Below are 24,919 nucleotides of genomic sequence, written 5' to 3'. Positions count from 1 at the left end.
CGGGGCGATGACGCCACCGGAGGGGCGGGGCCTGCGCCGGACGCGCCCCCAGCAGCGGGACCGCGGGCGCGCGCTCCCTATGGATGGGGACGAGCAAGAGCTTACTATGGCGCCGTGCGGACCCGCGGCTCCATCCTCCCCTATAGCATGGTCCTGCCCCTTGATCCTAGAACCCCATCCTATCCCAGAGCCCCGTCCTGCCCTGCAGCCCTGTGCTGCCCTCCAGGGTTGTGGTCCCCTGCTACGCTATAGCACGATCCTAATGCTACGCTATAGCACGATCCTACAGTTCTTCCTGGGGGCCATAGCCCCTTATTATCCTATACCCTCTGCCCCTGAACCTCACACTTGAGCTATATCTATTGGGGATATAGCTCCATCCTTCCCCCTACAGCTCCATCCTGCCCTATATCCCAGCCCTAGGGCAAGGGTGGTATGGGGATGATCCTGGGAGAGGAGCCCCACCTTTTCCCGCTTTTCCCACCACATCCTTATGCACACCGCAAATAACACTTCTGTTTTATTAAAGTTGATCCAAAAACATACCAATAAATAAAAGAAATTCTCAACAGTTCCATGTCTGGAGGAGGCGGAGAGCAAGGGGGTGCCATGGCCACACGCCCCAGCTCTGTTGCTCACCCACTGCTGGCAAAAGGGACAGTGAGGGGACGCACCCATCGGGCACTCCACCTCCCCGAACCAGCTCCTTATGGTAAAATCAGCACCGTGGGGTGGCATAGTGACGCTCCAGGAGATGTCACCTGGACTAGGGCCGGCAGTACAGGCGCTCCATGGTGGCCACGCTGACCTTCTGCTGGTAGTCCTCCATCCTGTCGTTCAGCTTCTCATAGAGCTGGGAGAGGAAGGAGTCGTGAGGGATCCCATCCCATCCCACTGCCCATCCCACCCTGTCCCCGGTGTTTGGGAGCTCGGTACCCACCACAACGCTGTTCTCACTTGCGCTGCTCTCCCGCAGCGCCTGCAGCAGCTGGTCAATGGCAGTGTAAGGAAGCCACATCGTGGGGGACGTTGGGGACAGAGGGACCTGGAAGGGACAGGAACCTTCACATCATGTCCCCAAGGAACATTCTGCCACATCCCAATGCCAGGTGAGCTCACCTCGATCCCGAAATACTGGTGCCCTTTGCCCAGCACAGCATCCACATACTCCAGGACCAAATCCACGGCCTCCTCCAGCAGATCGTAGTTCAGGTATAGGCGCAGCAGCTCGGCAGCATCCACTTCCTGCCAGAAAGAGGGAAATTCAGCCAGGATGAAGAGGGAATGTGACCAGGACTGGGACCATGCTGAGAGGAACCTGCTCTGAGCCTTGGTACTGGGCATGGAGCACCTGGCAGGTGTCCATTGGAATGAGGGTGATCTGGCAGCTCTGGGACAGATGGAATTTTGGTGGTTTTGGGGACAGCTGTCTCCCTGTTCTCACCTTGTAGCTGTTAATGAGCCAGTTGGGCAGAGGTATCCCGTGTGCCAGGAGCTTGTTGATGACGCAGCGATGGTACAGGCTGTTCTGGGATGGGTAACGCTCCAAGTAGGATGACAGCAGCCTCCAGGCTTCATCTGTGGCACTGTGAGTAAACGATTCCCCATGGAACACGTGCCAGCAGCTCCTGTCCCTGTCTGTGAGGCCACGGTGACGTGGGGACAGGGTGGAAGCACAGCTCTCCCCACATCCCAGGCCTACAGTTCGGGCCTTAGGTGTTTTAAGGACCTGTGACCCTCTGGATTCCCACAGAGCTCCTGTCTCCAGTTTCTCCTCCTCCTGAACTGTGGAGATAGACTTACCTGGACTCTTTGGTGGTGACCAGGGCTGAGAGCTGGTTGGCTGCCAGCCAGTCCCAGGCCTTTGCCTGCGCTGCTTCCCCTCCCAGCTGGAGCTTGATGCACCTGCACGACCAAAAGCCATGGGAAGGTGGGTCCCTCAAGAGCCCAGCCCCTTCCCACCGGCATCAAAGCCACCCCTTGTAGGTCTATTCCCAAGAAACAGCCTGGCTGGACCAGCAGGAAAAGGAGGCTCTTGGGCAAGTTCCACCCCGGAGCCCCTGCATCCCTCCAGCCCTGCATCCCCTGAGGTGGGAGGGCACCCGGACGTACTTGAAGGTCAGGCCCTCAAAGATGGGTGTCAAAGGCAGCTTGAAGGTCTGGCACAGGGTGATGGCCGAATCAAAGAGCCCGGCCCGAACCAGCAGAGACACCGTTTCCTCGGGCGTGGAGTTTCCTGAAGGGGACGAAGAGCAGGTGAAGCCTCTCCCAGTAACAGCCCAGTGCTCACTGGGGCCTCGCCCTGTGTTACTCATTGAGAGATGCAGCAGCAGGGCGCCAACAGCCTCCAACACCCTGCAGCAGTACTCCTCAGTCCATGGCTGGAGGCTTTCCTGGCCTCCGGAGCACCTCATGAGCCCAGGAGTTATCCCTGAAGGGACTGGACAGAGCAGCTGTGACCCACAGAGCTGTCCCTGATGGGGCACCAGCCAGAGAGAGTCTGGAGAGGAACACAGGTAGCAGTACATGATAGGCAAATGCTGCTGCTGTTCAGAATCACGCAATTGTTAAGGTTGGAAAAAGATCCCCAAGATCATTGAGGTTAGGGAGGGGACAGCCTCATCACAGGTCTGTATCCAAGCAAACAAGGCATCAGCTCAGCTCTGCCAGCACAGAAACTGTGGCACTTGGCTCCCTGCGCCGCCACTCTACCCTCAAAGCAGCTGTTCCATCCTTTCCCTGCAATCCCTCGCTGGGAAGTCACCTCCTCCTGACATTTAGAGGGGAAAGATGTGGATGTGCTGCGTAACTTGTACCAGAGATACTAAAAGGCTCCAGGAGGAAGAGCTGTCCTTCCTCTTCCCCAAAAATAAACAACTTTGACAGCTTTTTAACACCGTTCCATGAAGCAGGATTGTCTAGGAAAATAAATTATTCATCCATTAGAAAGGTTGGATTTGATGATCTTGGAGGTCTTTTCCCAACCTTAATAATTCTATGCTTCCACAATTTCCAAAATGCTTTTTTTTGTTCAAGCTCAGAAGCTCATCCCACCCCCACTGCAGACCACCACAACTTGGAAAAGCCAAAAAAAGGTGGAAAACTTGAAATTGGTTCTCCTGATGTGCATCTCAGAACCTGCTGAAGTCAGTGGCTGGATTTCATGGCAGGGATGGGAATTTGATGGTCCCTGGTGGCTTCTGGGTTTGCCTCTGGGGCAGGACAGAGTGGCTGAACCCCCCTCACCTGCCACAGCTGCTGCTGACACGTCGTGTTCCACGAGGGTCAGCCGGATCCGCGCCAGTAGACATTCTCTCTCCAAATCCTCCAGCTCCAGGATCTCGACCTGGCGAGTGGCTGGAACAGATGGATACAGGGCTCTCAGTATTTCAAAAACAGCTCTTTGGGCACTGTGCAGAATGTGATGGAATCACAGAATGGTTTGGGCTGGAAGGGAAACTCATCCACTTCCATGGGCAGGGACACTGTCCACTAGACCAGGTTGCTCCAAGCTCCATCCAACCTGACCTTGGACACTGCCAGGGATGGGGCAGCCACAGCTGCTCTGGGCAACCTGTGCCAGTGCCTCCCCACCCTCACAGGGAAGAATTTCTTCCCAACATTCCAGCTACTCCTGCCCTCTGTCAGTGTGAAGCCATTCCTGCTTGTCCTGGCACTCCATTCCTTGTCCAAGGCCCCTCTCCAGCTCTCTTGGAGCCCCTTTAGACACTGAAGAGGCTCCGAGGTCTCCCTGGAGCCCTTGTAAAAGCATCTCCACACCCCTCTCCCATCCTAAGAGGATTTGTACCCCAAAAAGCACCAAAGGAATGATCAGGATTTGCTGACCCTTCCCTGCTCCCTGGACTGTGCTTATGTCCTTGATACCATCCTCCCATTCCTCCTCCTCCAGATGTTAGATAATATTTGGGAACAGCTGCTGCTTTGCCTGCCAGGCACACGCCACAAAAAAAACTCTTCAGAAAAAGCAGGTTTAAAAATACCTGACCTTAAATTTTCCTACTGCAACGCTGAGGATAACCTGATCCCACATCCTGGGCTGTGGCAGACACCAGCAGAGCTTACTCCTGACAGGATTTCCAAGGGCACAAGCAGCCTTGAACAATTAGAAGTTGCCTCAAAAAGCTGGTTTTGTTTTAAATTACAAGTTACTTCCACTGAAAAAAAGTGCTGTCAAGGCATCAAGCTGTTAGGAGCAGGCACAGGAGCTCCTTGGGGAATAGCTGTTCCCTTGGGGAAATTGCTGTATTCCTTGGGGAATAGTGGCAGCTTGTTGCAACTGGGAGACACTGGGAGTTAATGACCTTAAAATCCCACAAATTATTCATCTGGTGGAGGCAGGAGCTGCCCTGAGCCATCTCCCAGCTTACATGGGAGCTGCAGACAGGCTGTGGAATCTCCAGAGGCATGGGAAGGACCACGACTGGACACTTACTGGGAACAGCCATGCACTCCCCATCGTGGCTTCTCTTCGGGGACGCTCCTGGGCGCTCGTACTTGCAGGAAAAAGCAGAAAGAGGATTTATACCCACTTGGTTTCTGGAAGATAAATCACTGATAGGATAAGCCCCAACGAGAGCTCTCCATTTCAAGCCTTGATTTGGACCAGGGAAGCTGTGCAGTCCCTTGGGAACTCAGGTTACTTTATCCCTGGCTATCAGGAGCATCACGATCAGGTGACCAGGCTGCAGCCACCACCCCCCTGAGTCCTGACTGGGATTTGAAACACAACCCCTGTTACACTAATTCTCCTCTGGACTGGTATTCCAGCTGTTCACACACCCCAAAACATTTGCTGTCTTCAACACAAGGTGATACATTCCCATATCTATCCACCAGCCAAATCCCAAAAGTTATCCTGCTTCCCCCCCGCACCAAAAAGGGGGGAATGGCACGAGGGTGATAAGAAAGGGTTGATGAGCAGGGCAAGACAGTTGGCCAAGAGCAGCAGATTAAGAAGTCCAATGCCTCTGTTCCCATCAGAAAGCATTTTGGAAGCTCAGCATTCCTACCACAGCTCCAGAGGCCGGCTGCACTATCCAGGCGTATTCCGGGCGGATCAACCGCAGGCAGTTAATGGCAGCCAGGAAACAATTTCCCTGCTTCTGGAGCCCTCGGAGCGTCCGCACCTCCCTGCCCAGCCGCATGCCGTACTCAAACATCACCGTTCCAGCTGGGAACAGGGAAAAGTGCGTCAGCCAACAGCCTGGAGAGGCCACACACCTGGCAGGGGCAGGGAAGGGGTGTCCCAGGTGGGTGGGCAGTTCCTAGGTGCCGTCCCAAGCTTTACCTTTCCGGTAGTTGTGCCGGTACACGTGGAAGGCGTAGAGCAGCTCGTAGTAGTTGTGAGTCATCAGATCCACGGCCCGAGCGTGGGACTCGATGATCCCAACGACCTGCAGCGTACCGAGGCTCCAGTGGGTCCATAATCCCTTTAAAGGGAAGGTTGTGCCCCCCCTCCCCCCAGCCATGATCCCAGTGCAGGATTACCTCATTGTGCAGGTTCACGTAAGGGAATTCTACCAGGTCCTGGAGCTGGGATCGCTCGCAGAGAACCACCACTAGCTGGCGTAAGCAGTCCAGCTGCCTGCAGAGGGAAGCACAACCCTTTGGAGGAGCAGGAATAAACCCAGGAGCAGGAACAAACGCAGGATTTAAGCCACGAACAAACACTTTGTGACAAGCTCCTGCTTCCAGATGAGCTCCGCAGGCTTTTTCCTGGCTTAGAACCAACTTAAACCTTCAAGTTTCTCCTGTGCTGGAAACAGAGATCCTCTGGAAAGGCCTCTCAGGAGGGCAGTCTCCCTCCCTCAATCAGTTGAAAAGCATTCATATTTCTCCCGTTATTTCAGCATTTTTCTCTGCTAGGATAAAGCTTCCTCTACCCAGTTCACTTTCCAAACTGAAAATTCAACATCAAATCTTTATTAAACTAAATCAACTTGGCTCCTAAAGCTTTTAAACATAGGATACTACACATGATCCTTCAGCCTCTTCCCTGTTTTTTTTCCTCCCATTTTCCTCTTTTGAGAGGGTGCCAATCCCAGGTGTCCTTCAGATGAACATCCAACAATGAACTCTACATTTTTAAACCCCCCTCTAAACATTAACTTTACACAGCAACTGTGCCCTCCCCTAAAGTGTGATTTTCCTTTCAGTTTCATGGAAAAATGGGACCATGGAGCTCCAACAAAGGTATAAGCCTGTCACCTACCTGCCTGGATCTGGGTTTTGCGTTAAGGCTACATAGGCTTCACTATTGTGCCCCAAATCCAAGTGATGTTTGAAGATGCAGGTCCTCAAAGTAGCCTGAAAACAGCACAAACCAGTTAGAAAACCAGCAAGAAATTCCTGTGGAAGAGGTTCCTGAAGAAACAGCTTGCTGGGAAAGAAGTGGCTGTACCTGGCTTCTCCAGTCATCTGCTGATTCCATGATGGCCAGGGTGGCCAGTTCAATGACCAGCTCTGGCAAACCCAGCATTTCCAACAAGCGAAGGACCTGGGGAGGGGGGGGAAATACTCCAGTAAAGAGTTGGCAAGAGCATTTTCTTGTTGGCTTTATTTAGGAGCTGCTCCTACCCCTAAAGATTTTTAAGGGATTAGACTTAAAAAGGGAAGATTTGGGTAAACCACAGGGATCTGGATGAAATCCCAGCACAACAGGACCAGGTTTCTATGGAGGATTCACCTCTGTGCATGGGGGATTTTTGAACCATTTGCTGAAATGGTTCAAAAATCATTGCATTAATGATTAGTTTTCTGGATCCTAAACCCAGGGAATTCCTCACCAAGAGCCCAGCTCCAGGCTTGCAGCCTGCCTGAACCATGGCATTATGTAGAAGAAAGATCCTATCTCAATTTAAACATACTCGTTCTCATGTGCCTCCAAGCTCAATAACCTTCCCCTTAGGCAGCATCTTACATCAAGCCTGGACATGTCTGGCTTCTGCTTCCAGCAGCTGGATCTCATCCTGCCTTTTTCTGCTGGATAACAAACTCCTTGGCTATTAGGAAACCAGTAGGTGGAAAGTACCTAAATTTCACATACTCAGCTTCTCATTACCCCCAAACAAAATGAACAAAATACAGATGTTTCACATTCCAAAAACTAGTCTTCTGAGGCTCAAGTCACTTCCCCCAAAGCCAGGGATTTGCAGGAACTCCCTCCCCAGTGTGGAAGGACTTGGTGCCAGTTTACCTGCTTAGGACCGTACCTTGTTATAGTACTGCAGGCGTGGCGTGGAGACCACCTCGCCCTCCTCAGGCTGGATCAGCCTGTCCAGGAACTCCTCTCTTCCCACCTCAGAGGCAGCTTGGCAGAAGCAATCCAAAGCCTGGAAGCAGACCTGGAATCAGCTCGCTGTCCCCTCATGTGACTGATCCACCTGCTGTACAGGTGAGGGGACAGTGCTGCCTGTGAGAAGCTTGTGAGATCTTCCCCAAACGCAGATCCCACCATGCCACTCCAATCCCATCCTTCCCCAAAGGAGGCAGAGCTTGGGAAGGATGCCTCCTGTGCACCTCCTCCCTCCCAAGGGAAAAGGTCCCAGACCCCAAGAAGGAGATGAAGGGAAGGCCTCACCTTGTGCCCTTCACCCATGACGAGGTAGCACCTGCCCATCATGAAGCAGCAGGAGCCCATGTTCACGTGGCACCATGGCTGCAGCAGGCGGATGTATTCCTACGGGAGAGAAGGAATGGGAGTTTGGATTCAGGTCAGTGCTCACGTGTGATCTGCAGGCACCCAGGACCAGCCAAGTTTTTGGTGGCCCCTTTAGCTGCTGTGCTCAGACAAATCCTGCTTCTCCAGCTTGGGGGCTTGGTCTTTCCAGCCCCAAAGTCCCTTGGATGCACTGATCATAGAATCCTGGAATGCTTTGGGTTGGAAGGAACCCCTTAAAGCTCATCCAGACCCATGTCCCTGTGAAAGGCAGGGACAACTTCCACTACCCCAGGTTGCTCTAAGCCTTGTCCAGCTTGGCCTTGGACACTTCCAGGGATGGGGCAGCCACAGCTTTTCTGGGCAACCTGTGCCAGGGCCTCACCACCCATACAGGGAAGAATTTCTTCCCAATATCCCATCTAGCCCTGCCCTCTGTCAGTATGAAGCCATTCCCCCTTGTCCTGTCAGTCTAGGTCCTTGTTCAAAGGCCCTCTCCAGCTCTCTTGGAGCCCCTTTGGGCACTGCAAGAGGCTCCCAGGAGACCTTGGAGCCTTCTCTTCTCCAAGCTGAACATTCCCAGCTCTCTCAGTTCTCCAGAGCACAGCTGCTCCAGCCCTGTAAGGGGGAGATATCCTCCACATGCCCCTGGGAAAAAAGCTGCTCTGAACATCTCCAGTGTCTGTACGAAGCACCTCAGCAACAGCTCCCCACACACCCCAAAATCAGACAGGATTCTTCCTACACCCTGTTACAGGGAACTGCGGAGAAAATGTGGACACAACATGGAAGGCAGAGCGAAGGCTGTGGGACAATGGGCAAGGCAGGTGCTAGAAGGGGAATACCTGTGCAGGAGAGGGCCAGCAGCCAAGGAAGCACATGGATTACAGCATGTGGGAGGGAGCGCCGACGGCACTGAGGGCACAGATAAAGCGAGATGACCCAGCCTGAGCCTGTGCCAGCAGAGCCTCCTCGTCATCCTTGGAGAAGCAGCCATGTCCTGCTAGCAGGGCCATGAGACTCAGCAGGAACTGGGAGGAGAAACCAGGACTTGGAAGTCAAGTCACCTCTACAGGTGCACAAACCACCAGCACCTCTTGCCTCACCTTTCCTGGCCATGAGTCCTCTCAAAACCACGTGGCGATGCATCCGGAGCCTGGATTCACTGCCTGGATTAGCAGCTACAAGGGATAAATCCTGCTCCAGCTTGTCACACACAGTGAGCAACACGGAGAGGCCTGGCCCATGTCCCAGGCCTCTGCTTTGCCACCAGACCATCCCCATGCCCACCTGCTCTTTGCAAGGAGCTTCCTGTACCCACAATTTGGGTCACCGTGCTCACAGCAAAGCTGCTGTGATCTCCCTGGGGTCAAGGCACTTAATCCAAGTTTCCGTGACCGTCGGGATCAGGGAGAGGAACAGAAGGCAGTGGGGAGGAGGAGGAGCTGGGCTCTGCAGAGATAAAAGCCTGGAGGAGACACCAGCGAGGCGAAAACAATGCGAGGAGATTCAAAGCCTGCACGTATGCCAGGAGGGAGAACGATGCTGCTCCAATCTTGGCATTTCCTGGCTAAAAACCTCTGAAGAATTGAAATTCTTCTCTCAATTCTTCTCAGCAGCAACACAAAAGGAAGCAATTCAGCCCCCAGGTATGAGGGGCTGGGAGGATAAAAGGTTCTGCTGAAAAACAGGTCGTCACTAACAGCCTGGCCCTGGTGCCTCCAGGAATGCCCAGACAGGGATGAAGCATCACGTGGAGCTGCATACAAGGAATTGTGTGGGTCAGAACTCGAGCACAAGCAACTCCAGCTGTCAAGAGCACAGGGAGAGAGGTGGAAGAACAGTGATCTGAAATACAGCAGTCTAAAACGCCTGGAAATCAGCAGTTCACCATCCCTGCTACTGGGATGCCAGGAGCAGCCAGAGATGGAATGTTGACGGGTGCTTCTCACACTGTTTTTTACTAATAAGGACGTTAAGAAATAGATGAGCCTTTCTGGGCTGAAGGAATCCTTCTAAACCCAGGTCCCATGGGCAATCATGGGCAAAGGTGGTACAGGAAAGGCTGTGGGCACACCAGCAGCCAACAAGCTCTAGGATTGTTGGGATATTTACACAGGCTCTGCAAAGATGTTTCAGGAGCGCAGCATCACGTGGTCAGACGAGCCCTGTGAGAATGAACTCCTCCATGGAACGGGAATAGCATAAACCTGAGTATCTGGATGCTCTTGAAAACAGATGAAAGAGACAATTCAGAAGACGATTCCCCCATGGCAGGGGAGTGGAATGAGATGAGCTTTAAGGTCCTTTCCAACCCAAACCATTCTGGGGTTCCATGATCTTACATCACTCCCCATCAAACACTCTGTGGCATTGTCTCAGCTCAGAGAGCAGTGATTTGGGGTGGTGGTTTTAAAACTAAAACAGGGGAGATTTACATTGGATATTGGGAAGGAATTCTTCCCTATGAGGGTGGGAGGCCCTGGCACAGGTTGCCCAGAGAAGCTGTGGCTGCCCCATCCTTGGACATGTCCAAGGCCAGACTGGACAAGGCTTGGAGCAACCTGGTCTAGTGGACGGTGTCCCTGTCCATGGCAAGGGATGGAACTGAATGAGCTCTGAAGTCCCTTCCAACCCAAACCATTCCAGGATTCCACGACTAAAGGAAAGCAGAACTCCAGCACTTGGAAAGATGATGTTTTGGGGAGTTTTCCAGCACCTGTGAGAGGGCTGGCGTGATGCACTCACCTGGAGCTGGGTGTACTGACAGCTCCCCATCAGGCACTCTGGGAAGAGGAAGCCAGGATTGCTGGGCCATCTGAACAGAGGTTAAGGAACACAGGAGAATCCAGTCTGGAGAGCTTGGAGAACTAACTAGTCTGGAAGCCAACATGCCTCTCAAACTCCGTTTGTAGGGGGAAAGGAGAGAAGATTAGGCTGCTCTTTATACAAGTCATTATTCTGTAATAAGATTTATCCATATTAGAACAAAATCACCAGTACATCTAATCCCCAACCCCTGCTACCCTTCCAAATCCCCCAGCATCCCACCCCACCAAGTCACGTAGAGAGAGCTCAGGGGCTTAAAGTCAAAAACTCAAATCCTTTATTGTGCACCTAAACAGGATGAAATCTGTGAAATCTTAAAATACCCACAAATCCCATTAATGCCAACAACCTCGCTCCTTCAGGAGGCTTGTCTTGGAAATTTGGGGGTGGAAAACTCATTTTGGAACAGCAGGAGGCTCAGTGGCAATGGATTCACAGCCAAGGATACAGCAGAGGCAGAAAATCAGCCACTATTGAGGTGATGAGATGGGGCCAGTTCAAACTTGTCTCAGCCAAAGAGGTGTTTGGTTGCAGGAAGAGTCGGGATATGATGTGTTTTCTGGCCACTTCCTGAAAGAAGAGCTCCACGATTGTTTGAGGGCCAGATACTAGAAGTACAAATTAAAGGAACAGTGAGTAGAGGGCCTGCAGCAGACATCCCAGGTTTTCCACCCTGTGCTGTGCTCATCAGCCCAAACAGCACAGATTAAGTCAGGGCAAACCAAAAGCACGTTCCACACTCCGATTTGTTGGTTTTGGATTTCTCCTGCCGTCTGGTTAAGTCAGAGAGAGCAGCAGGAGATCAAAGTGCCCTATCCTGCAGTGTCTATTAACCACAGCTCAATTAAAACATACAAAAAAAAGGCTCTGCTCCCTCTCCACTTGTTATTCCCAGCCCAGCTGCAGCTTCCCAGCATGACAGGGCTGAGGGAGTGCTGAGCTGGCTGTTCCAATCCCTCCCTCCTTATTCCAGCACCCCAAAAATCCCCCCTCACTGACCGTTCTCAGTGCCTCTCCCCGAGCTGCCACCTCCTTCCCTATGTTTTGCATACTTTTCCCAAAGAACAGTGGCCAAACAGGACTTTCCTCATGAGCCAGCCAAGAAATAACCCACGACACTGCCACACACAAAGGATGTTTTCAACTTCCCTGACATTTCCAGCTGCCTCCTGCACCCAGACTCTCGGTCAAAGAGAGCTCAGGCTCTGAGGATCACTGATGTCAGAAAATGGAAGAAGCTCTTTCCCAGCTCACACGTGGCACTGCTGCCTGTTTGTCCCAGATTTTCCCAGCTCCTTCTGAAGTATCTCAGCCTCCAAGTGCTGACTAGTCACAGCAGGCTCTTACCTGCATGTTTCCTTCCCATCCCTGTTCACCTCCTCCCTTTGGAACCACTTCAAGGCCCACATTTCCCTAATTAAGCTGCCTTATATTCTCCCAATAAAAAACGAACCCAAAACTTACATCTTTGCAGCAAAACTTAAAAAATATGAACTAAGTATCAGCAGCAATGTTTTGGGGAGGTACTTCCACGTTTTCAAACACTTTTGAGCAAATAGTTCTACATTTTAATGCTTCCCTGGGCTGCTGCAGCATAAAGGCTGGAGAGCAGGACATGTTGGATGGAGCAGGTTGCTCTGAGCAATGCCAGTTAGTGGAAGGTGTCACTGCCATGGCAGGGGGGTGGAACTGGATGAGCTTTAAGGTCCTTCCAACCTAAACCATTCCAGGATTCTGTGACGGACCTGGTCTGAGCTACGACAGCCACTGTGAAGTACATGAGGGATGAGTCTGGCTGATGCTACCAGGGTTAGAATGAAAAACTTTTGGCTGAGTGAGGCATTTCCAGCCTTCTCAGGCTGGGAGTAAAATCCAAGTCCAACCTCCAAGATCCTTTGATGTTGGTTGGTTTTTTTTTTTTTTGTGGACAGCCTGACAAACATCCCCACTTAAATCAGGGTCATTCAACCACACAGTCCATTAGCTCCCTGCATAAAGCACTTCCCTCAGGTGGCAGAGACAGGCTTAAATAACAGAAAGGGAGAGTTGATGATCCGTGGACACCTTACCCAGTCTGTGTGGTGTCAGAGCCGTGGTGTCTGCTAACTCCAACACTGAGAGATGCTGCAGATTAGATTCCCTAGGGAAGAAAGGAGCCCTCAGTGAAGAGACAACAAAACGCCTCCCGCTTTAATTGTGCTCATTGTTCAACTCCCACGAAGCACAGAACAGCGAGGCCTCGCAGGGCAGATTTAGCACAAGGCAGAGTCAGCTCAGAACATGGAAGGGGGAAAAAAACCCTCCCTAGTGCCCCTGGAATGATATTCCCACAGCAACCACCTGCCTTCCATACTAGGAAGGGCATTTCAGGTGGATTCAGGAGGAATCAAAGCCAGGCCAGGTAGAGACTTACAGTGTGTCCACAGGGACGTCGGAGGCCAGGCACTGGCTCGCCCACCGGATCAGGAAGTAGGACAGCAGCAGGGGAGAGGTGCGGTGCAGCAGGTCCTGCTGGGACTGGAAGAGCTGTCCCCCTCCCAAAACCATCTGCAAGGAAAGCACAGAGCTTGGCACACTTGGAGCAGCGGCAGGACAAGGGCAACCAGAGAGGTTTGTGTCAGGCCCAGCTCGTCCCTCCTGCCAACAGCAAGGTGCTCAACAGCCTGGCAGGAACTCAGCCCTCCCAGGGAAACAGCAGGACTCTTGCCCCACCTCTGGAAGTGTTCAAGGCCAGGTTGGAAGGTGCTTGGAGAAACCTGGCCTAGTGGAAAATGCCCCTGCCCATGCCAGGGGCTTGGAATTAAACAGTCTTTAAGATCCCTTCCAACCCAAAGCATTCCAGGATTGTTATCCCAGAGACTGAAATCATGGCTTTGCTGCAGAGATCACTTCAGGGTCTCCATAAGCTCCAGCAAAGAGCAGGAGTCACAGGAGAAGAAACAATCCAAGCTTTTGAAGGACACAGGTACGTCAAGTGGGAAAGCAGGTCACGTGCCTCATGGTCTGGGAGAGCCCAGCTCCAGAGGGCACCTTGCAACACACCTTAAATGCTACCAGGACAACCTTATCCAGGAAAAAGGGATTTATTTTCAACCAGGAAACTCCTGGTTATTTTAAAGTAAATAATATTGGTTTAAACAAGGCTGTCCCTGTCTGGGGACTTGTTCCGCATCCCTGCATCCACCCAAAGCAGCAGCACCGTGCCTCATGTGGCCTCAGGCCTGATGGGACAGACCAAGACCAGCCCATCCAACCATCCCAAACACAGCTACCAGAGTGGGGACTGCTTGCTCCGGCTGAAGCAGCTTCCAAGGGGCTGAAACTGCAGCCTTGGAGTGTGCTGCAAGAGAATCGGTGCTGGGAGAGGGATGGGGGGTAGCTGAGAGAACTGCATGTGCTGATTCATATGGAAGGCTGGAATCCATGCCCTCCTCCCACAAATAGAGCTTGGCTTCCTGCTTCCTGGATGCTCATCTTGGCATAAAGGGAATTAGGCTGCTTTGATTAGGAGGACAAAAGCAGCTGGAGGAGAGAGCAGGACCTGCCCAGGCCTCGGGCTATTCCAACAGCTTTGTGGGAAGAGACAGAGCTCCGCCCTGCACCACCAGCAGAACCCCACAGGATTCCCAAGTCCCAGGAGCATGGCAGTAGCGCCGGGGTTGTACTCACAGGATCTCCGAGGCGCAGCAGGAGCTGCTGGAGGATGAGCAGGTCCCGGCAGAGGAGGAAGCGGACAGTGCAGATCTTGGCCACCCCTCCGCACACCACGTGTGCCGCGGTGCCGCTGCCGAACAGCTGGGACAGGCTCATGCGCAGCGCCAGGTGAGGAGCTGCGGGGAAAACCGCCTAGGTGAGGCAGGAGCCACACAGGCAGCAACAATTCCCAGAATAAAGACACTTCCCAGCATTTCCCAGAAGCTGGTGAAAAGCTTTCACCTCTTTCCATGTCAGCGTCTGTTTCATAGTCCATCTCTCGGATGAGCAGTCCGATGGCATGGATGGGGTTCCTGATCTCCTGCAGTTTGCTGTGGATATCCTCCATCACATTTTCCCTGCAAAATCAAGATCTTCATCATCACAAACAGCAACCTCAGGTTCCAACTGAAGAGGGCTCCCTTACGCTCCGTTCCACTGCGGATCAGTATCTGATCAGCCTGGACATTCCTAACTGGAATCCTTGGCTGGCTTGTGAGTTTTATTATAGCACCTGCAGGGACCAGTCTATTTATTCCACTCCCTCAGGCTATCAGGAAATACCAGCCAGATAGTTGGCATTCCACGACAGAATGATTTCAGGTTAGCACAGGAACCACACGGTTTGATCAAGGCTCTGACCTCTTCCTACTGTCTCCAGGCACTTCTTTCCATGCCTAACAGGAATTTGTCCCTCTCCTGCTCTCTAGGTTCTGGATGGAAGACCCTGCTAGTGACACCAAATCACGGTCCCCATCCCTGGAAAAGTCTCTTGCAGCAGAGGGCAAGGAGACCACACATCTCAAATGCCCTTGGACGTCAAGCAAGGACAGCTCTGGACAATCCCAGCTCAGCCACCCTGAGAAGCTTCTGGAAAACACATCTCCTTACGTGTCACTAGCTATCAAGTCCTCCAGGATCTGCTCTGCAGCCTTTTCTGGAGGCTGGAGGCGGGAGCAAGCCATTTCCATGATGAATGCCATTTCCATGGAAATTGATTCTCCGATCAGGCGAAGGCACTGGACAAGACAGACAACATCACGAGACATCTCCAAATCTGCAATGAAAGAATCTAACTGTGTATTTTCCAAGAGATTTCCAAGGGAAAGTGGGAAGACCATGCAAAAGCCAGTTAGTTCAGCTCCTATCATCAGTAATAGCAGACTGGTCCCAGTTTCCTGCGCCAAACCCTTCCCCAGTAACAATGAGGCTAAACTGAAGCTCAGGAGTTGACAAGGGAAAGATTTGGGCTTCATTATTTGGAAAATGCAAAATGATGCAACTATAAAAAAATTAAACTCCCTCCAAGGGATCTTTTCCAGCCACAGGTTGAAAGGAAATAATTAGTGCAAAAAAATATATCCTGGAGAAAATGGCTCAGCTCGGCTCTGCAATCCTTTGTGGATGAGATTTTAAATTAAATCCCATTTTTTGAGACTGTGACTGTTTAAAACAGCCAGGGCAGGAACTGCTGGGGCTCCCAAATCTAGCCCAGGCTTCCAGCTTTCCTTCCCTCTGCTCCACAAAAAGCTCAACCAAACAGATGACGATCCCGCTTTATAAAAATATATAAAAATCACTCAAGCATGAAAGTGGAGCTTAGGTAACATTTTCCATAGCCTTTTTCCTAGTGAAATGGCATTCCAGGGCCAGCAAAGCACAGAGGGCACTGTGGTGACAATATTAATGACATGTTTTCCTTACTCTGGCATTCACTTCCCGGAGACAAGGAACAGCATGGCCCCTTTCCACAGCTGATGTGAAAACATTTCATAAATCCTGGAATGGTTTGGGTTGGAAGGGACCTTAAAGCCCATTCAGTCCCACCCCCTGCCTAGGGCAGGGACACCTTCCACTATCCCAGGTTGCTCCAAGCCCTGTCCAATCTGGCCTTGGACACTTCCAGGGATCCAGGGGCAGCCACAGCTGCTCTGGGCAACCTGTGCCAGGGCCTCACCACCCTCACAGGAAAGAATTTCTCCCAGCCCAAACAATTCCATGATTCCATGGGCAGCCTTGACACTATTTTCTAATTGCTGGTATGAGCATGATGGCAAGTTTCACAAAATAAGTATCCCTGCAAAGCCAAAATAAAACTATCTCCATGCAACTGTGGATCAGGAGCTCTTCAAGAGGTCTCTATGGAAGCTCCCACACCCCTGACAGGAGGGAAAAAACTCCGTGTCTCCTCACCTTCAAAGATGGCAGCGTCGTCCTCGGTCAGGAGGTGCTCATTGGAGAGGAGATAGAGATGATCCACCAAGGAGCAGGGCACGAGGAAGGACATGGAGCCCTGAAAGGTGAGGAGAAAATCCTTGAGCTTCCAAAATCCTCTGGAGAAACTTGTCCAGAGAATCTCACCACCACCCAGCCTCACCTTCTTCAGCAGGCACACCATGCTGGTGTAGGGGTTCAGGTGCAAGGCCAGGGGCCGGGAAAGAGCTTCCTGGTACTGCAGGCAGCAGGCATAGAACTTGGACCAGAATTCCACCTGCAGCTGCCAAAACTCCTCCGGGGAGCACTCGTATTCCGTCACACTGCCCTGGAACTAGCGGGGGCAAAACAAAGGAATCAGGAATAGTGAAGTAAAATAAAGACAAACAGGATAAAACGAGGGAAATTCAGACCCAAGAGGACAAAGAGATCCTTCAAGTAGGTCCCCTAATAATTGCCATTTGGATTATTTGGAAAATAATCCCTGTATTTTGGATTCTCTTCCAAAATGATGAGCAACAGCTCTGCACGGTGTGGTCTGCGCAGCGTGCGATGGGTGACCAAAGTGCACGCAGGGAGCAGAGATGCAACACCCAGAAGGATACCAAAAACCCAAGAGGGAAAGGAAATCCCAGGCAGGAAGGATGAAGACTTGTACTTTTTAAAAAGTCACATCATTCCCTTTGGAGAAATAAAGGATAAACCAAGGCCTGGGATCACTTGGAACCTAAAACATCACAACACCATGTACAACACAATATCCTGGAAGGAAAATCCATCTCACCTCATTTTCCACGGCTAAGGTGACCTCTTTCCTTAACTCATCCCACGTCAGATCCATGTGCCTCTCAGTTCCTTGAGAAAAGATCTACAAAGCAGCACAGGAAACTTGGATTTTAAGGCAAGGGTTCAAGGAGCACTGAGGGAGGTAAAGCAGGACAAGAGCATAAGCCAGCACTTTGTAGGATGGAAGTGTTAAAAGAAAGGTCTGGATGCTAAATCTGGGATACGTGGATGCATGGCAGTGTGCAGCCACCACACCTCAAAGGATTTAAAAGCCATGTGATGTGGCACTCGGGGACACGGCTTAGTGGCGGCCTTGGCAGTGCTGGAGGGAACAGTTGTATTCCACCGTCTCAGAGAGCTTTTCCAACCTTAACAATTCCACAATTCCAAGACATATCCTGACAAACAGCACCATGGGGCGCTGAGTCCCCATTCCCCTGGCTAAATCAGCAGGAATGAAAAACAAGCTCAGCAACTTGCTGTGCTAGCCAAGGGGGAAAAAAAACCAATCATCTGGATTGCAGGTTCCGCCTCTGGCTGTGGGCACACAGCGGCTGCAGCGCAGCCCAGCAGCCACCAACTCGCTCCAGGGATTCCCCATGAAAACATGCCTGGCAAGAGCTCCAAGGAATCCTGCTGCCTCACATCTAAAGAGCCAGGAAAAGGACAAACAGAGAGCATCCCAAATTCCTTCTCACCTACCTGCAAAGCCTTCTGGATAGCTGCATTAGTGAACCGGCCTGGCATGAAAAGATATTCCAGGTAGGTTTCCTGCAAAAAGATCATGACTTAAGGAAGCTCAAGGATGAGGAGAACATTTAAGCTGCTGTTTCTGGTCTTTCCTCCCACTCTCAACGTCATCCCCTGGGTCCGTGTTTCTGCCCACACCCTGCTCCAACCTGGGATCAAAAAAGGCCTCCTGCATACTCCAGACTTTGTTTATTCCCGTTTTCTCTCCTGAATTATCCTTTTATTTTTTGGTGCTGTTTTATGGCTGGCTCACCCTGGGGTCCTGATCCTGTCGGACCGTCACCTCCTCCTCAGGGAGCGGCTGCACAAATACTTGGTTCCACTGGCCTGCAACATTCCTGGAAGGAAACAAACCTGGAATCAGCTTGGCATCCACCTGAACCAAACCTGTGGCTTTCACCAGCAAAACCAGCCCTCTGGGTCTGGAAACAGGAAGTTTGCACAGTGACAAGGGACAGATTTGGGAAGGAGAGGTTAACTGTGGCATTCCTAGCCATCAGCTGATGGAACAGGTTAGAATCCTTCACTTTAATCAACGTTCTCCCATTCAACAAGCTCACAAGCAACTCTCAGACTGAACAGTAGCTTCTTCTGCCAAAATTTGCACACTCACAGCATTTTTCATCCACTGTTCAACTCTGCACCAACCTACCCTCTCAGCTTTATATTTAGGGATGATCCTTTCCTATCACCATCTCCCCAAAACACGTTTTTTCCTGGAAGGGACCACCTGGTTGTTTTGAAGGAGCTGTGGGGAAGCACAACGCTCCCTCTGCCATGCTCAAACTCCACTTTCAGCACTCCTGCTGCCTGGGTTTTTATATTTCCCATGTTCTGGCAGCTAGAGTATAAACCTCTAAGTTGAGGAGCTCTGTCAGGGTTTTCCTGCAGTTAATCCCAGTGATCCATGCCCAAAACTCACTGCTCAAAGTTGATGTATTTCACAACAGTTTGGTTCTCCTCGTTGTGCCACAGTGCCCAGATCTCGGCTGAGGTTAAGGCAAAGTCAACCAGAGTCTCCTAAGAAAGAGGGAAAGAGCCAATTTCCTTTCTTATCCCCAAATTAAGAGTACAGCAAAGAAAGGTGGATACTTAACAACAGCAAAACATTCCCTTGTGGAGTTTAACAGGCTTTGGGAATTGGTCAGCCTGAATAAGAGAAAGCTTTGGGGTGAACTAATTGCCCCTTCCAGTACCTGAAGGAAGCCTACAAGAAAGATGGAGAGGGACTTTGGACAAGGGCTTGGAGTGACAGGACAAGGGGGAATGGCTCTAAACTGAAAAAGAGGAGATTCAGATGGGATATGGGGAAGAAATTGTTCCCTGTGAGGGTGCTGAGGTTACCCAAAGAAGCTGTGGCTGCCCCATCCCTCAAAGTGTCCCAAGGCCAGGTGGGACAGGGCTTGGAGCAACCTGGTCTAGTGGAAGATGTCTCTGCCCACGGCAGGAGGTTGGAACAAGATGAGCTTTAAGGGGTCCCTTCCAACCCAACCATTCCATGACTCTATGATTTAAATCCCAAAGTCCAGGCCTTTCCCTCCTGGGGGCCAGGCCCCAGCTCTCACCTGTGAGGAGAACAGGGAGGAGATGTGGTCAAGGCTGTAGCGGTTGCTCTCAGTGCTCACCAGCTGGAAGACACAAAACTACAAACACACCTCATAAATCATTTCCTGAAGAACTAAACCAACACATCTCAGGGAATCTCGTAATTCCAGTCCCTCTCCCTGCCTGGTGTTAGGGGTAGCAACCCAGAAGACAAGAGGGGTGAGCTGAACACACCACTGACACCCTGGCTTCACCCTCCTCTCCAAGGACACTCATCCCTGCCTGGACCCAAAGGACTTCCAGCTCTTTCCAAACACTAAACCTGAAAACCTGTAAGACCACCACACCTGGCACTTCTGGGGACCACAAGATGTGGGAAAAGAAGGAGATTAAGGCGGGAAAGCCCCAATTCCTCAGCTGCAGGCCCAGCTCTGCGTGTTCTTCCCAGAGCAGAGCCCTCATGGGACAGCAGGACTCATGTTACACACTCTTGCTCCGCGGGAGAATTCCCTGGACAACAAGATAAGCTGTCCAACAGATGAGCCTGGTTTGTGCCGTCATTCCCCTCCTGCTAAATTTATCATTCTCCACAAAAAGTTCTCCCCAAATTGCAGAAGCATCCACATGGTCCCAGGAGCCCAGCGTAAACACACCATCAGCATTTCCGTGCTTTTAGCTCCCCTTGGACCTTTCCTTTTCCCACGGCATGTCCACACTTTCGGAGCAGGAGGTAAACAAGTGAACTAGCCCTCATGGATCAGCTTAGTCACACAGGGAATTCCACTCCCAGGGCTCAGGCACACACATCCCGCAGTGTCTTGAGAGGAAAAATGCTTATTTAGAAAGCACTGATCCCTCCAGAAGGTCACACGTGAAACTTTTCTCTATTTCTTGCCTTCCAAACCCAAGTCCTAGGGGAATGACTCCTCTTCCTGCAGCCTGAAGCACCCGAGGCTCCATACCTGCCCTCGCTTGGGAGCGTGCATGTAGACTCCCAGGTAAAGGCCCAGGGACTGGGAGAAGGCCAGGCGCAGGCGGTGCCCGGTGCCGGCCGCCAGCCGCAGGTCCCTGCTGACCGGCATGAATTCCAGCAGATCCGCCACCATCAGGCACATCTGATCCTGCAAACAACAGAAGTATCGGGAGAGCGGCTTAGGAAAGACTCAGGATTGAGAAACTGTTTGTCTCCCGCCTCTCCTTCCCCTTCCAGACAACATCTGCCCAGAGTTTTCCACAAAGGATGTAAATTAAGGCTCCATACATCTACCTGAATCCTTGGCTTCTCCCAGCTCACCTGGGCCCCCTTCCCACCAATCCCACGGACTGCCGGAGCCCAGGCACGCAGGATAAAGCTTCCCTTCCCTCCCACAGCACATTCCAGTGCCACTGAGCCGTGAAAGCGCTGTGCTGCTCCATTAGCTCCGGCACTCAATATCTGGAGCAAGAGGCTTTTATTAACTTCTTGTTGACAAAGACACTTTCATTGCTGCTGAAAGCAAGAGAAAATCCATTTGGGATGGCTCCTTGAGCCTCAAAGCGCTCCTGCCTGCCTTCCCAAACGCTCCAGTAGGTCTGGAAATAACCCTTATCCCAGGAACGAGGCTGGGCAGGAAACCCCTTGCTTCCCAGATGCTGCTACAAACGCTACAACTGTTCTCACATGTTGTCCCAAATCCCAGTGTGAAGAAGCCACAGCTACAATTTAACAGGAGATAGATCCATGCCAAGCACTCACATGTGATTCCTTGGGCTTCATTTTGCTCCCCCAAGCCCAGGTTCTGCTCACCTTGTAGGACCACATCCGGAGCTTATGGTCCTGGCAGAGGGCGAAGAGGAAGGCGTCATGATCCAGGCAGTGCACGGAGAGGCTGACAGGCACATCTGAGGGGCCGCCATCGCCTCTGGAAAACCAGAGGTTACATCAATACCTTCAAAGAAAATTCCCCATCCCTGGAAGTGTCCAAACCCAGCCAGGACAGGACTTGGAGCAATCTGGTCTAGTGAAAGGTGTCCCTGCCCCAGGCAGGGGGTGGGACTGGATGAGCTTTAAGGCCCCTTCCAACTCAAACCATTCCAGGACTTCATGATTCTAAAATCAAGGCAGGTGCACAGATCCAAGGCACTGGGGCTCCACCATTGTGTTTAAATCCAAATAAACCAAATCCAATTAAAATGGGGTGAGACCAGGAGAAGGTAATGTTTCAGCATCCACAGAGCAGAGGATCCCACCACACCAGTGACACCCAGTTCTTCACTTGCTTTGGTGGAGCTGAAGCACATTCCCACTTCTCCATCCCCAGCGTGGTACTTGCAGAATGCAGCCGAAAGATCCAGAGGGAAAAAGGATCTGAGCAGCCCCAAACATGGACCCAAGCAGCCTCCAGCATAGATCCTGCCAGTCCCTGACAAGGATCCAAGAAGCCCCAAGCAAGGATCCTGACAGCCCCCAGGCAATACCCCCCGATGGTCAAAGTCACTCAGGGTATCAAGGGACTCACTCCCACTTCCAAGGAAAAGGCCCTAAGACTTGGCTGTGCGCTCTAAACAATCCACCCTAACAATCCCACCCCTAAAGATCCCAATCCACCAGGAAGTATCTGTGTGATCCCCACGTAACCGCTGCTTGTCAGGAACGCGCCTGGCTCCTCAGCACCAGGGCAGAGTAATCCCTAATCCATGCTGGCTGTGAGCCACATCCTGGGCAAATCCTTGCAGGCCAATTACTAGAGAACATATTCACAGACACACGGAATCAGCAGGACCCTGCTAATCCAGCATTCCGCTCCCAACTTCTGTATCCTGATAGCTCCTGTGACCCCATTAACATTTTTGGGTGGAGTATTTACAGGTGCCTGTGTGACTCGAGCTAAAAATTCCAGGTGAGGGAATCCAAAAGCCAAAACTAGCTCCATTTATCCGTCTCCAGGCATTCACCTGATGGCAGTTGGCATCCAGCCTGTGAGGAAACGCTGCACCACCGAGCTCTGCTTCAATTCCACGACAGAAACACTTCCTTCAAAAACAAAAGAAAAATCAAAAAATGAAGATTAAGTGAAATTCCAAGATGGGAGAGGGGTTGCAGTGCCCAACCCTTACCTGGAGCATCAGGAGGAGGCAGCTTAAGGACAAAGATCCCTCCCGAGGCAGAGGGAAGGGCAAAGAGAGCCTCGCCCTCGCTGCTCAGCCAGGCTGCAGACGCCACGGAGTTGGGAGCCAGCCCCGGCACACTGGGAATCACGTAGTAATTGGAGGGATCCCTGATGTGGATTTTGCTGATATCTGTAAACACGGACTGCACTTGGCTCTCCGTTATCAGCTCCTGGAGGGAAACAGAAGAAAACAGCCTCAAGTTGTGCCAGGGGAGGTTTAGGTTGGATATCAGGGAAAATTCCTTCATGGAAGGGGTTATCAGGCATTGGAACAGGCTCCAGTGGTGGTGTTCCCATCCCGTGTGGATGTGGCACTTGGGGACATGGGTGGCCTTGGCAATGCTGGGGAATTGGCTGGACTCCATGATCCTAGAGGATTCCATAAAACAGCAAATCCCGAGTGCACATATCTAAGGCACAGAAAAAATCCCCACCAGACGCTGATGAAATGGCAACTGTCTCCTTGATAAAAAGGATTTTTCCAGTAAAAAATCTCTGGGATAGCTCAGAGAAAATCGCTGGTCACAAAACCCAGGAAGAGCAGCTCTGCCACAGCACAGGGTCATCCCTTGGGAAAGCTCTCCCGAGCTCTAAAAGCAGGAGAGAAGCTCCCCAGGAGAGTAGAGTATCTTGGCAAAAAGCAGGCATAAGAGGAAAAGTTAGAGCAAATGGGGAGAATCACAGAATCCTGGAATGGTTTCAGTCAGAAGAGACCTTAAAAACCATCCAGTTCCAGCCCACATCAGTGGAAAGATGGTAAATGTGATATACACTCTGGCTAGGATCCATCTTCCACATGAAATAGAGATTCCAACCCAGACAAAACCAGCCTGCAGCCTTCTCAGCTGGGGAAAAAAAGACAATCCAACCAGGAAGGGCTCTGGAAAAGCCAATGCTCATTCCCAGCAGCAGCTCAACTCCAGTGTCACCACAGTCCACACGACACAGGTGGGAGACCCAGCCAGTTCCTGAACAAAACAGGGCGAAATTCCCCAAATCTCCTATTTTCCCTCTTGTTCCTGATGTACCTTGGGTCACCTGCCCCCTCCCAAGCCCTCCCTGCGGTGACGGGGTCGCCTGCCCCGGCCCCCGGTGGCGTTCCCGGCACTCACGCTGCGGTAGAGGCGGGCGGGGTGCGGGAGCAGCAGCCGGTGCACCGTCTGTGCCGTGAGCAGCAGCACCACCAGGTGACTCTGCACCTCGCACAGGTGGATCCCGCCCGGCAGGAACGGGCAGCCCTGGATCCGCAGCCGCACCGCGTTGTTCAGCAGGTTCACGTCCAGGGACTCCTCCACCAGCTCCACCGTGTCCCCCGACGTGCTCCTGCGGGAACAGAAGGGCAGACGTAAGGACAAGGAGGGTCTGAGAGGGGAGAGAAGAGCAGAGATGAGGATGAGCAGGATCTGAGGGACAGGAGGGTCTCAGACAGATGAGAAGGGGAGAGGTGTGGCTGAGAAGGGTCTAAGTGCGGCGAGGCGGACGGGGGCGTGCACTCACCATCGCACCCAGCGATTCCTGGTGGCGGCCCCGAGCTGCGCGCTCTCCTGGTAGCAGAAGCCGCCGGCGCTGTCGCTGTAGCGTCCAGCAGGGAGCGGGGCGATGCCGGGGGGCACGAACAGCAGCTCCTGCGGGGGTCGCGGCGGGGCCCGGCCGGCCGCGCTCAGCTCGAGGCAGCTCCGCGCCGCCAGGGCCGCCGCCATCTTGAGCCGCCGCGTTCCCGCCTCAGCCGCGCGGGGCACGACGGGAAGGGGAGGGAGCGGGCGCCCCCTGGCGGGCGGGAGGGCGGGGGCAGGAGGGGGAGGGGGCGCCCCCTGGCGGGCGGGGGGGACAGGGGGCAAGAGGGCGAGGAAGGGAGGAGAGAGGAGGGAGGCAGGAGGGTGGGAGAGGGTCTGGGGAGAGGGGTCTGGGATGGAGGTATCGGAAGGGGACTACGGGGAGGAGAGAATGGGGAGAAGGTCTGGGGAGGGGATATAGGGAGAGGGGAAGAGGAGCAGCTACAGGGAGAGTGGATATAGGGAGAAGGGAAGGGGGATTTGGGGAGGGGGTTTGAGGAGGATCCGTGAGATTTGGGACAGGACAATGGGGGGACGGGACACGGGGTCTGGCGTAATGGGGACATGTGCCCTCAGCAGCACCCACCCTGCCAGCTCCCTACACCCGCCTGTGCCCACACCTCATCCCAGCAAAGCAGCCGCAGCCACTTTCCTGGACATGTCCGGCACACTGGACCCAGCCACTGGCAGAGCACATATTCCCATACTGGTGAGGGCAGTGG

The 24,919-nt window shown here is 52.5% G+C and overlaps 1 protein-coding gene across 1 annotated transcript; it reads right to left on the bottom strand.

Moving 5' to 3' along the window:
- Positions 1-507: 507 nt before the first annotated feature.
- NUP160 (nucleoporin 160) lies at positions 508-24,362 on the bottom strand. Its single transcript, XM_069016671.1, has 35 exons — positions 24,142-24,362; positions 23,757-23,967; positions 22,592-22,814; positions 22,430-22,508; positions 21,282-21,396; positions 20,458-20,616; positions 19,516-19,593; positions 18,873-18,970; positions 18,204-18,288; positions 17,903-17,971; positions 17,199-17,282; positions 16,578-16,748; positions 16,394-16,493; positions 15,092-15,257; positions 14,444-14,559; positions 14,177-14,337; positions 12,921-13,054; positions 12,577-12,647; positions 10,956-11,115; positions 10,427-10,496; positions 7,601-7,699; positions 7,233-7,352; positions 6,422-6,517; positions 6,233-6,327; positions 5,509-5,605; positions 5,309-5,414; positions 5,031-5,191; positions 4,454-4,514; positions 3,247-3,357; positions 2,113-2,236; positions 1,804-1,905; positions 1,445-1,586; positions 1,120-1,245; positions 941-1,045; positions 508-853 (listed from the first exon to the last, which is right to left on the bottom strand). The coding sequence occupies exons 1-35, from the start codon at positions 24,342-24,344 to the stop codon at positions 767-769; spliced, it is 4,185 nt and encodes a 1,394-aa protein (XP_068872772.1). The 5' UTR covers positions 24,345-24,362; the 3' UTR covers positions 508-766.
- Between the last annotated feature and the right edge of the window lie 557 nt (positions 24,363-24,919).

The sequence above is a fragment of the Aphelocoma coerulescens genome, chromosome 5, assembly GCF_041296385.1.
Source record: "Aphelocoma coerulescens isolate FSJ_1873_10779 chromosome 5, UR_Acoe_1.0, whole genome shotgun sequence".
NCBI classification, from domain to species: Eukaryota; Metazoa; Chordata; class Aves; order Passeriformes; family Corvidae; genus Aphelocoma; species Aphelocoma coerulescens.
Note: the sequence above shows the minus strand (reverse complement) of the source record. Positions and strands in the feature narration are given on the sequence as shown.